Source organism: Trachinotus anak, unplaced genomic scaffold (assembly GCF_046630095.1).
Source record: "Trachinotus anak isolate AG129_WGS33_773 ecotype Australia unplaced genomic scaffold, CSIRO_AGI_Tana_v1 ptg000012l, whole genome shotgun sequence".
Taxonomy (NCBI): Eukaryota; Metazoa; Chordata; class Actinopteri; order Carangiformes; family Carangidae; genus Trachinotus; species Trachinotus anak.
The window spans coordinates 8,737,669-8,751,075 of NW_027273863.1; the positions used below are offsets into that span (position 1 = coordinate 8,737,669).

Here is a 13,407-nt window from a genome sequence, read left to right on the forward strand (position 1 = left end):
CACAGTGGTCTTGGAGTGAACATTTTTCTTTCTCATGTGACAGTAAATAATTGCCCAAAATGCACCTCTGACACATCAGCACATGTGGATTTTCTTGTATTCTTACCTGCGAAGTGGTGCAGTATAAGACCTTGACACTTCACCCAAATGGGTCATTCCCCACATCATAAATGAGATTTAATGAGCAAGTCAACACACAGTATTTTATGTCAGGAAAGTATTGTTGCAACTCTGTAGGTTGAAAGTGTCTGCTCTGTTGCACCTCTGATCACACACAACTGTGATGAAGCAATACACTGCAGTGTTGCATAACTTCTGGCTTTGTGTATGATGTTTTCAGACTTGGCCCAAATAGTTGAGTCTATATCCAGGTTTGTTTTTTCAGTCATTTTGGTTCAGGTTCATACTGATGTTGACTTTTACCAGATAACAATTTTTTTTTATGTCAGCAATCGTGAACTCCTTGGTGCAGTAGCAGACTGAGCAGGTTTCACCGGCTAGATGCTAATTTCAGACCAACTTTACTGTATGTTCCTGAGTTCAAATGCTGGTATCTTGTTTAACCAAATCTGTTGAACTCTTAAGAACAAAAGTTGCTAAAATACCCAAAGTGTGAAGCAAAATGGCAGTTACAACCACTAGATGGCAGCAATAGTATGGTTTCCACCCAGTGTGAATTTACTCCTAAAATATGGCTTTTTAATGGGTGGCTGAAGGACTTATAACGTTCATTGGTTGTATGCTTAGTGTAGTTTCGTATCTTTTCCTCTGTGTTTCGGTCTTTCATTCTTTTAGCCGGGACATTTCTCATACTCTGTGTGTGTGCATGTTGTGCAAGGACACAATTGTGTCCCAAAGCTTGAGCTAATACGAGCCTTCATCAGTCTAAGTCAAATTAAATGGATATCTTCCAAAGTTGCAATGTTCTTGACAGTGTAGTGTAAAATCCTCTATTTTTGTTTCCACAGTTAGTGTTTCCCTTTTGAGCTGCAGTCGAAAGACAAACACGGAGGGAGGATTTTATACTAGAAGGACTGCAACTTTGGAAGACAGGACAAAATGATTGCAGCAAGCAAAACCTGTGTCAGTGTTCATATGACTGACTGTTATTTTAAGACAGACTGGAAAAGAGGGGGACATTTTAAGGTTGGTGTCTAAACCACAATGGCACCCTGCAGGTGTTATCATTCACCTGTATTTACTTTGAAGTTGCCAGCTGACTCGCTTTAGAAATTAGTTCATACTGTTCACTAGATCTTCAGATCCTGAAAAACCAACACCAAAATGATGAGATAAGCTATATATTTTTATTTATTTTTTGCGTAAGTGGGTTTAACTACTTTTTATCCAAATTTCTCTTTTTTAAGAACTTCTCCAAGAACATCTTTGCCATTCTTCAGTCAGTAAAAGCCAGAGAAGAAGGGCGAGCACCAGAGCAGAGACCAGCACAGAACACTACTCAAGTGGTAAGAACATTTACTGTATTTTATATATGCATTACATGTAATGCATGTTTCATCAAATTTTCAAGGAAGTTTAAATTTGGCCAGGCACCAGTCGATATAGATATGTGTGCATACTAATGGCTTAACGCTTTGACTAACCAGACAATTGATTCCTCTCAATACGCATGCCTTTTTTAAAATCAAGCTGAAATTATAGATATTTAGGAAGGGTCAGTAGTTACTGAACCCATGAAACCATCAGTAAACCTATGACTGCTAAGGTTTTAAGTAAAGAATGTTTTGACTGGCACGTATAGTAATGATTTGTGTTTCATGCAATTTCTAGGATCCGTCCTTAAGAAACAAGCAGCCTGTCCCAGCTGCCTACAACAGATACGATCAGGAGCGATTCAAAGGAAAAGAGGGTGAGTTTTATTTGTGTTTCTGTAGGTAATGTAAATTGTGAACATTTGCTTTGTGTCAACAAAATTTAGATCTGATTTACTTTATGGCATTTACATCTGGTATCAACAAGGCATGTTAACGCAGGAGGTAAATTCATACAGAGCCCATTGCATCAGCCAGAACACCTCCAGAGGTGCAAGGGCAGGTAAAATAAAAGTGGAGCCCATACAGCAGCATTGGTTTCCTTTGCCCAAGATGGGAAGGCTTTTCCTACCAGATATGTATATCGAGATCTTATCACAATGGGGACAGAACTGAGGTAACAGGAGTTATGAATGCCACATGCAAAGGCTCGTGATCAGAGATCATTATCCAGATATGGATCACATTTAAATATCAGATGCAAGCAGAGTCAGACATATCCATTAAAGAGAGGAAGTGTTTTTTTTTTGTACATCATTACCCATACATTCATTTATTTGTGGGAGATCACCACAATATTGACATTGACTGCCACATTTATTTATTTATTTATTTATTTTAAATGGGTAACATCTTATTTGTATGTAGATTCACTCATTCTCTGTGCCTAGCAATTAATCATCATTGGCTTTTAGAGTTGCTTAATTTCCTATTTCTGAGATACTTTAACAAAGTAACACTGAATACTGATGTGTGAAGAACACATGTTTGATTCTGGTTTTAACTTCTGCAGCTTAAAGTGATGCTCCAGTGTTTTTCAGGCTTACGTGTTTGTAGTTGACAGACATATTTCAGTGTATATCATCTCACTTTTAGTTGGGATGTTGTATGAAATCCTACACCTGTGGATTCAGGTGAAACGGAGAACTATAATTTACATGGTTTTATAGTATCATTTTACGTTTTCTTTTTCAGTCAAGACAAGTATTCAAGGGTTCCCTCAAAATACCCACCTTTGCATAATTTGCAATAGTGAAGTGCTCACTTGTGCAATGCATTTCTGGCAACGGTGGCCAAGTACCCATTGGAGTTTGCAGGAACACACCCAGTCAACATGGACATCCCACACCTTGTACCAATACATCTTTTTAGAGCCCATATGTTTTATTGGTTTAATTTCCATATCATTAAGATCAATACAGTGTTATAGTTTCAGTCAGATGATGATGAAAAACTATCACAAATTACAGAGCAGATGCAATAATGCAGATAAGAAAGCAATAAATCAAAGATGTTAAACATCACTTAGATCTGCTGTAAATTATAGACTTAATGTCATTTTGAAAGTTCTCTGATTAAAAGAAAATTCTAGGTTTTTTGTTTTACTTACTGATTTGAACTATATGATATTCAATATTTATGTTGTCAGTGTCAGATATGCAGTATCAATCTGTTAAGTGTTAAGGATGATACATTTTTTATATTGAGTAAAAACTGTGGATGTTCTGCAATAGTTCTATAATTCTTGGATGAGGATGATGAGGATAATAATAATGATATGTTAATAATGCCAAATTAAATATTTCAGCCTCATGATTACTGATTAATGTCAGTACTAAAACTTAGAGGTGAATTACTGAAGCACAGCAGACTGAATTACTTTTCAGTATGTATATAGGGATGACGTACAATGAAAAATCCTTAGCGCTAAGGTTGAGAATGAAGAGGTTCAAACTTGTTGCATAATATCTGTATATTATCTTTTAGTACAGTTATGATTTAGAAAATGACTAATTTGTTCAGCCAGCCGTCTGCAGCTCATTGTATGTTGTTTTTTTTTAGAAACGGAGGGTTTCAAGATCGATACCATGGGGACCTACCACGGCATGACGCTGAAGTCGGTCACGGTAAGAATAGAGCTTCCTTTTTGCACTTTGCACACATGACTTGTTTACTGAGGACTTGTGTGTTTTTAGGCAGCAAAAATTTAATTGTGTCAGATAAAATCCCAGTGATTATTACCATGTCGTGGCTCACACCATCAGTCAGTTGGCACTCGATAAGTTGTGCTTCAATAAGTCCTCAAATGTGCTTCTTCAAATTAAATTTCAAAAGATGTTTGGCTCATTTGCTTCATAACAACTGGCTGGTCTCACGTTTGCCTGCCACAATCTCATTCTGTTGCTGCTGACTTCATGTTGAAATCTTTTAGAATGACTTCCCTGACTATTTGATAAACATGTTGACATGTTTATTGGCACTGTACCTCGTCGACTCTAGTTTTGAGCTTGTATCCACATATATAAAAGACAAACAGCGGGGTCCCCACTGTATAGTAGGACTTACAGTCTTACAAAAAAGCTTTTCCACACTGTTTTCCGCACATTCTTTTGTAAAATAGAACTGTGTATGTAAACTCTCCAGTGGTTTGACTCAGTCATAGAAATAATTAATCATCTCTTTTGTACAAAATTGGCAATAATACTGGAGCATTTATGCAGAGTTTGTATTGAGTTCTCATATGGAAAAAGTAGAAGAAGAAGTAGAAGAGAATGTGCTGAGATAAAAATGGTTTGTACCTAATAAAGAGGTTCTGAGAGTAATAGATTTAGTTATTGAGCTTGTTTTTTTCCATTCATTCTGTTTGAGTGCGTCCTGCCCACTCTATCTTTAAATGTGTTAATGCAGGCGTTGCGTTTGTTGCTTTGCAGGTGATGCCAATATTTAAGTAGTTCATTAGGATGAAACCCATGCGATGTTATCAGATGGCTGTACTTGCAGCTGGAGTAAGACACCCGCCAGTGGTTGAATAGGAACTCATTGGGTGGTGGCGTGGGCTCGATCTGGAGCTTGGCCAGGCATATTCCCACATACACATCCTCCAGATGCAGGTGGCTGATACTTAGAGATGCTTGGTAGATTTTCCTCGCCAAGTCTCCAGAGAAGACGTAACCAGTCCCAGAGCAGAAGGTTGGATACTTCTCACTTGGATACAACTCTGGGGGCATGTACCACTTGCTGTTTTTGTTTCGGTTGGGTGCAAAGCCTCTCATGTTATTTCCTGTGAAGTAGTTCTTCCTGGGCTTCTGCTCCGGTCTGAGTAGCTTATAAATAAGGTACTCCGTGTTGACAAACATGTCGCTGTCTGTCTTCATGACATAGCTGGCCCGTGGGCAGTGCATTGCCACCCAGTTCATTCCCATCAGCGTCTTTATGGTCAGGTTTTTGTAGGTATCTAGAAAGTCCTGCTGAATGATATCATGATGCCTTTGGCTCTCTGCTTCTATCATCCTTTGTTGTAAAAGCCCCAGCTCTCCCTCATTTTTCCCAAGCATGAAGAGCCGGATGAATCCCAGAGCCAGGGCAACACTCTCATTCCCCCATGTCTGACGTATGGCGTTCCTTGCCTCCACTTTCCGAGCCTCAGTGGCTATCAGCAGCACCAGAAATGGCGTGGGTCTGTTCTCTACACATTTGTCTGGCTCATTGATGATATAAGTGAAAGGACCGTGAGTTATCGGGCCACTAAGGTCTCCCTCCTCACTTTGGCTTGTGTTGGTTGTCACAGTGTTGTCAAAACTTGGGTCTGCTTGAGGAGAGGAGACGCCTTCCTTCTCAGGGGAGCTGTTGTTTGCATCAGTCTTGACAGTCGGCTGAGGAACAATGACAAACCTCCACGTCGAATGTTGGGAGCTCGTGTTCAGTTTGGCTTTGGTGGTATGAGGTCCACCACCTCCATACACCACAGGATGGCCTCTCAACCAAGGCATACCTGTGAGCCTAGGCAGCCACACCTGGTGGACCAGAAAGACCAGAACACCCAACAGTGAGAGGAGAAGAAGTTTAGCTGTGTGTGTACAGCAGTGCCGTCGTCTCCACTGCATGGTTATTTACTCAGACAGTTGTTACACTTATAAGGCCACTTGTCAGCACCTTCTGACCAGGTCTAGATCCCTGGATTCAAAGTGAACTTTACGTGGTAGGTTGACAAAGGGACTTCACCCTGTGTTGATATCTCATTTCACTGTGTCTACCTAGGAAACAAAGGAGATAAGGAGATAAGAGGATATAATTCAGCAATATTTATAGAAAGTGTTTATACAGAGGGTTTTTTATGTACTTTTACACATTACTGATTACACACTGAAACTTGATTTAAGCCATTTAATCTTGAATTGTTTGGTTAAAGGGATTTCCTTTTATTGTTGAATGACCAGAATCATGTTCTGCTTTCCCAGCTGTACATTCCTTTGCTTTTGAACAGAATCAAGATGAGGAATGGTTATAGAAAGAACAGCCTATGTTTGCATGGAGATAGCACCCTCAAGTGGAGTGTTTTCCCGGTTTTTTACTGAATTACACACTACCCTCTTAAAGGATCCCAACAAGACAAAGAGCGGTTTGTGAGAGCTCACAGAGCCACTGAGAAGACTTATGTTGGCGCTTTCACATGCATCAACAGAAATGGAAGCAAGTGTTTCCTTTTAAAATGGGCGCACCCTTTACATCCTGTATGGTAAAACTGACAAAAGTATAATATGAAAATTGAGGTGTGTGTGTGTATGTATGTATGTATGTATAAAAATATATATATATATTTTTTTTTTGCAGCATGAATTATTTCTTCAGTGTAGCTCTGTTTATGCATTTGCATTTTAAGACTTCACAACATAAACTTACCTTTTAATCCAAGTTCTTGTCTCTCTCTGGCACCCATTATTCCTGGATGTTTTCAAATGCTATCCACACACACTGATCGCCCTCTTGGTCTCTGCTCTGTGCTCCAAAACATACAGCTTTAGCTTAATGACTTAGATCCTCATTGAGTCCCTCTATAATCTGTGACAAATAAACCTCTTCTTTCACTCAGAAAGTAAAAGAAATGGTGTTCGTCATTGATATATTAGTGGAAATTTAGTCTTCATCCAGGAACTCGTAGCTATCTACCAGATGCATGCACCAGTGTGTTTTTGTGCATCGGCGGAACATGTGTTGGAGCTCCAGCGTTGCAGTCTCTCTGTCTGCCTTGGCGCATTGTCCCCGGAGGCTTGATGCTAACGGTGCTGCGCTGCCGCTGCCACTGACCAAGGGAAGGAGAATGTCGGTAACTGACAGTTAGCCTGGGTCCTTTTGCTGTCCTTTGTTGTCATATTTTGAATAACAGAGCAGCATCAAGTTGAATAGTTTAATCTCTGGATAACGCATAAGCCTTACATTTCTGTGTCCAGCCTTTCTTTCCGAGCTGATGGTTGTTTCCTCTCGCTCTTCTTCTTGCTCTGATTTGCATGCTCCACTGTTAACTTCCCTCCCCCCATGTGCTTCTCTTTCCTTTTTTTGTTTCCATTTTCCTCTTCTCACCCTCCTCATTCAGCAGCCCCTCTGTGTCTTCGTTGTGTTGTGTGCAAGGGGACTAGAGGGTTGAAAACAGCGGGGGTGGAGAAAAAATGAACAGGAAGCAGTGCTGTGAATTCTGTTGTTATTCTGTAAGGCAGCTTCAGGCTTGGTGGCAGTACGCTCTCCCACTGCATCACGCTCATGTCGTCTCTGCTGCTGTTGCTGCCTGCTCTGTTGAAGGGGTGGGGAGGGGGAGTGGACTCATGACATATTTTTATTCACACCCACTCATGAGACAGAGTAATAAAGCATCATCTCAATTTGACATGCTGTGAAGTAAGAGAAGCCTTTAATGTCAGCACCTCTGTGAGTCTCGGAGGATTGCTGATTGTCTAATCTTAGTGAAAGATGACAAACATCATTCTCTTGCAACCTCTTACTTGTGCAACAGTGGACAGTTTTGAGTGCAACTCAAAACCCATGTTAGGCAAAGTCTCTGATATATCTCCTGTCAGTCTCTTGAGCTGAATGATGATTAGAACAAAAATAATTAAAACAGTCTTTCCGCTACACTCATTCAGTCGTCTTGGTCTGATGCCTGAATTTTCATGTCTTTTTCACTGGAAGCAATATTTTTTTCTTGAGGAAGGCAGGGGAAGAGGGCGCTTGTTTTTGCATGTGTGGGGGCAGTCATGATGCCCTTCAGTTGCACTCAGCCCATTTTTATAACAGGTTTGGACAGCTTTACATACTCAAATTAGGATCTTATTAGTTCACGGTGCAGGCAAGTTCAGAACTCGTTTTATGAGCTAAAAGTCTTATGGAAAACTTGCAGCTTCCATTCAAACAAAAACTGAGCTATTTGAGCAGACATACTGGTATTTGATGGGAGCTGTCTTCTGTGGTCAACCAAGCACACTTTACAGGTAGACTGTGACATGAATGTCGTGTTTCTACTATTGAATTCACAATCATCACATCTCCAAATCTCCCAGTGAAAAAGTCAGGTGAGATCCAATATTATATTGTGAGTATATATAGTAATTGAATGATTATATTTTACAGATTTCTCACAACTGTTAGGGTTTATCAGATGTCTTGGTTGTTATTTTTAGCTGAGTTGGAGATGCTTACATCATAAATCACAATCTTTTTATGATACTGATGTCAAAAATGCTGATATAAATGTTTTGACATATTTCATTAATATTTCCCAGTACTTTTATGCAAATACAAATGTTATACTTAACCTTATCTTGATTTTACGGAGCTCCTCAGTATATATATTTTTTAAATTGTTTAATTGTCAGTTCAAATGTAAGTACAGCAGCCTAGTACAATCTGTTTTACTGGACATATATTATGTTATTGTTCCCAGTGTTACAATTCGATGAGTCAGACTGGATTTATGTGAAATTCGCATTAATTTAATGGCCACCATGCACATGGAAAGCTGGGTCATTCTTTTCACCTTGCAGTCCCATAAATAGTGCATATTAAAACTGTAATGTGGAGCAGAACATGTCTGGTGCGGGTGTAATATCACCGGAGAGGTAGTACAGGTTCTTGGGCTGCTGCAGAGCTGCAGACAAGTTTATCTGTAATTGACAGTGACCCTGCAGTGCAGCTGATAGACTGCCCTGCGGCCAGTGTGGTGGGGTCGTTGATACTAATCACAAGATCTTGCAACGACACCAAAACAAGGTAGAGAACATTCCACCTTCTTTTTTCAGTTGACTCATGGGCTGTGCCTTAAAAACTTGGTGTGAATGCATGACACTAAAATTAAATGACCTTTTCTAAATTACTGCATTTCAGACTGTTCTTGTTGTTTTTGTTGTCTTGTTAAAATGTGTTTACTACACATGCTCATGTCATAATGATGATGAAAATACAATTTATCGGTCAGCATTACTATTGGCTATTGAGTACAGTCTGAATCCTATGAAATATTCACGTGCTGTTCGTTATTTATACTGGGGAAACATGGCCTGAATGATTTATTCTAAGGGACTTATTGAGCATGATAACACTGGCTATGCTTTTTCAATTATCAGTATTAATATCATGACACATGAACATACTGTTTCATACCCTTCTCAAAAAAAAGTGAAAACATAAATCAAAAGATGAAGCCGTGATTTACCAGCCTGGTCTGTTCTCAAAAAAAATGCACACATGGGTAAAGAGGTGAAAAATATTTCTATTACAATACGTTTCAAATTTTGCACAATTGCACAAAAGGTGAAGTGAAATAAACAAAAATATAAAACAAATACGACATCAGTAATGTTGCATAACGACAAACTGAAACCGTATGGGCCTTACTTTCCTTTGTTGTCTGACATGTTCTACACACTGCAACTCTTTAACTGAGCCAGTAAAGTTTTTTGCTTTTTGCTGATGGTGTCACCCTGTGGTCTTTTAAAAGAAGTGGTGGTAGAAATGAGTGACATCTCTGCTTCACTGGGCCAAACAGCCAGTTTCTCACTCAGCAGTCTCACTCAAGGACAATAGTCGGCCACAGACGCTCTGCAGTGGCACAGCAGCTAATGGACACCTTTGTGGTCTTCTTTCACTGAGAAAGCCTTAAGAAAATCAACTAGCACTGACAGGATTACTCAGTTAGTCAACTCAAATTAATTAAACGTGTCCTTTGATACTGGCTATCAAGTGATGGAAGTCTGATCTGTAATTTAAAAACTATAAGTCTATATAGGCTTCTTCTTCCCTCTTTTTTTTTCCTTTTCTTTTTTTTTTTTTTTTTTTAGGATTACTGATGAAAGTGCAACAAATTGACATGTGTGGCATTGATGTAAAGACGTGCCCATTCCATTGGAGTTGTTGAGACTAAAAACACCACTTGAGGTTGTACAGTGGTGTAATAGAGTGATATCACTTTTACCTCATAAACAATCTTTGGCTTTATACAGATACTAGTTTGTTTTTTTTAAATATTGCAGTATTGGTTATTATTGAATATTGGCCCAAGCTTAGGGCACATGATACCTGAAACCTGATAACAGCCAAGGTATTTGATTGTCCTGCCATCAAGTTACTGTGGTGGCAAAAATGCTTTACCTTGTTCAGTAATTGAAAAAGAAGATCTTTACGCGTCAGCTGTCTTTCTTGAGTTTTAATAAAAATTCATGAATGGAGTCACACAAACACAACCGAACAGCAGTACAGTCAGTGAGTGAGTGGCCTGAAGATGTTTTCCAGGGCCACAGTCTTATAGTCCCAAAACACATTCCACAAAGACAAAATACGATCCTCTCTTTCACCTGCTTGCCTCTTCGTAAACACAACGTCACCGTAACTCACAGCTCTGTTTCCTCCGAGGTCAAATGAGCAACCCTTATCAGAAAACAGAAAGGCCGAAGGGCCAGATCTCCATATATGTTGTCTCCATGTCTTTATCCTGGTGAGATAAGGCAAGGGCATCCAGATATATTGTGTCCATGTGCTTATCAACAGCTCACCCAGAGGTCTCTTTTATTGCCTCAAAAGGGTGTACAAAGGTTACTTCAAAACTTCAGGATTTCAAATGGGCTCAAACCGCTTCTGCTTCTCCTTCTGGCCCTCATAGGCATTAGCACAATGGGGAGGGCTTTAGTCCAGGACACTTTAGCAGCCTCACACACTTTTGCGAGTTTGTTTTTCAAAGTGCCATTTTCTCTTTCACATGCTCCACCTGAGGCTGGGTGATATGCACAATGTTGTCTTAAATCAATGCGCATGTACTCACCAACCAATTTTAGTGCCCCGCCTACAAAAGGAGTACCATTGTCTGAGCTGATTTTTGCTGGAATTCCCCATCTGGGAATTATCAGGTGCATTAAGGCCTTTGCCACTGCTGCTGTGTCCTGTTTTGCTGTGGGGAAAGCCTCAACCCACTTTGAAAACATGCACACAAATAACCAAAACAAACTTTTTCCCTTCACTTGGTGTTAGTTCAATGAAATCCATTTGCAAGTGATCAAAAGGTTTGTCTGGAGGTGGGTGAGCAACCTGTGGAAGTTTTAAACCTCTTCCCACATTGTTTGTGGAACAAATCACACATCTTTTACAGAAGTCAGTGGCATAGGTTGTGAACCCTCTTGTGAACCAATGTCTCCGTACCTCACTTACCATTCCCCCCTTTGACACATGATCCAATCTATGTGTCAACTTCGCATAGTGAGGGAAAAGATACCCGGGGAGACAAGGTAGGCCATAAGGGCCTGTCCACACTCTGTCTATAGCAGAGCAGCCTGCTTTCTTCCAAGAGTGTTTTTCAGCCTGTGAGACTCTTATCTGCAGGTCTGCTATCTCCACTGTAGTCACAACTGGCGGAGTGGAGTTGAAGGTTAGTGAGGCGCCCAGTGTATCAGGAGACAAAGGCCGCTTGGAGGCTGCTTTTGCTGCTACGTCTGCTCGCGCGTTACCTAGAGAGATAGGGTCAGTGTTGTTAGTGTGAGCCTCACATTTACACACAGCAATTCGTTTGGGTAACAAAATGGCGTCGAGGAGAGCAGTAACCAGCCTATGATGCGCTATCGGTCTCCCTGTGGAAGTCAGAAAGTCTCTGTTTCTCCATATCTGCCCAAAGTCATGGACAACATCCCAGGCATATCTGCTGTCTGTGTAAATGTTAACAGATTTTCCTTCAGCCAGCTTGCATGCCTCTGTCAAAGCCACCAACTCAGCTGCCTGAGCTGAGTGTGAAGAAGACAGAGGTTTCGCCATGACAGTTTCCATCACCTGTTTCTTTGTCACCGGTTTCGGATTTTTTTGAATTGCTTCAATTCTCTTTGATGAGAGGGATTTTCCCTCAGCGGAGATCACGTGACCCAGAAATGTGACCTCTGTGGCAACAAACTGCAGTTTGGACAGGCTGGCTTTGTGCCCCTGTTCAGCCAAGTGGGTCAAAAGAGCCAGAGTAGCTTTAACGCATCTCTCTCTGGTCTCACTTGCAATCAAAATATTATCAACATACTGCAACAAAGCACTTCCCTCTGGCAGCACCAGAGTCTCCAGGCTGTCCCTCAGAGCAGAGTTGTAAATTGTTGGAGATTCACAATAGCCCTGACACAGACGGGTGAACATGTACATTCTCCCATCAAAACAAAAGGCAAACCAAAATTGACTGTCAGGATGCACAGGAACGCTGAAAAAAGCATTTCAGAGATCAACAACTGAGAACCATTTGCTATTTGATGGAATTTGAGACAAAATAGTGCGTGGATTCGGTACCATTGGTGCTCTGGCCTGCACCGCTGAATTTACGGCCTGCAGGTCTTGCACAAATCTCCACTCCACAGGCTCGCCTTCAGGTCGAATCTTACGTACCGGAAAAATGGGGGTTCTCACTGGAGAACCAGCACATGGTACAATCACACCCGCTTTCAGCAAAGCGTAAAACACAGGTCTGATGCCTTCAATTGCTTCACATCTGAGAGGGTATTGGTTACGACAGGGCCTGTAGTCTGATTTTGGTGTAATGATGACAGGCTCATAATTTGTAATCAGGCTTACATCATGTTTACTTTTTGCCCAGAGATGGTCAGGAATATCTTTTAATTCTGGGATCTCTTCAACAGACTGCAGCATGTTATCAGTATCAGAATTGGGAAAATTAAAACAAATAATTGCATTTGTGATTAGCACATCACAATCCAACAATTTGCGTTTTGCCCTCAGGGTTTCATTGAAGTGCACTTGCGGATCTGCTGTAGCCTTCCAGTTTGAGGAGGCATTTAGTTTCTGCACCCAATGATCCAACTTTGTACATGCAGGTTTTTTACAATGCGATGTGTGGTTCAGATTGTTGTAAATCTACACATTTTTCCACTTGTGCTGGCAATGTCAATGAGGCAGCACATTTCACATCATCCCAATACAGCCATTCCAAATGCAAAAATGTACTCTTGCATCACTTCATCCACAATGTTCTCAATGTCACAATTGGAGTACATGTGTGTAGTGCAGTAGGGGAGAGTGACGTCAATGTGCCTGTGTGTGCTCAGAAGCTGTGTCAAAACAGAGGAGGGGAGAGTTACTTCCCAGTCTACACTGACCTCTGTATCTGGGTGATGAAAACATTGGTATTTTTCTTCTACTTTTCTCTCTATGTGCACCCCGTCCGGTGAGCAAGTTAAAGAAATACCCAGCAAACACATAAGATCCCTCCCCAACAAATTAACTGGACATCTGTCAGAGATGAGAAAAGAGTGTTTGAACGTTTCCCCAAAATCAGGATCAATGCATTTCAGCGGAGCCGTGTATCGTTCTAAGAAAGGTTCCACCCACACCCACTGTT

At 40.7% G+C, this 13,407-nt stretch overlaps 2 protein-coding genes across 3 annotated transcripts in view; one reads left to right on the plus strand and one right to left on the minus strand.

Annotated features, from left to right (window-relative positions):
* The window catches only part of cdc73 (cell division cycle 73, Paf1/RNA polymerase II complex component, homolog (S. cerevisiae)), a 28,808-nt gene that overhangs the window by 3,504 nt on the left and 11,897 nt on the right, over nt 1-13,407 (plus strand). Inside the window, exons 8-10 of the mRNA XM_071492262.1 lie at nt 1,368-1,466; nt 1,792-1,870; nt 3,615-3,679. Coding sequence (XP_071348363.1) covers nt 1,368-1,466; nt 1,792-1,870; nt 3,615-3,679 — 243 coding nt within the window. The remainder of the gene's footprint in view (nt 1-1,367; nt 1,467-1,791; nt 1,871-3,614; nt 3,680-13,407) is intronic.
* LOC139629561 (beta-1,3-galactosyltransferase 2-like) lies at nt 2,916-7,329 on the minus strand. Of its 2 annotated transcripts, none has more exons than XM_071492264.1 (2): nt 6,453-7,329; nt 2,916-5,566 (listed from the first exon to the last, which is right to left on the minus strand). In XM_071492264.1, exon 2 carries the CDS (start codon nt 5,540-5,542, stop codon nt 4,385-4,387), a length of 1,158 nt encoding a protein of 385 aa, XP_071348365.1. In that variant the 5' UTR covers nt 5,543-5,566; nt 6,453-7,329; the 3' UTR covers nt 2,916-4,384. The 2 variants fall into 2 exon arrangements, with proteins under 2 accessions (XP_071348365.1, XP_071348364.1); XM_071492263.1 differs by having other exon boundaries at nt 2,916-5,806.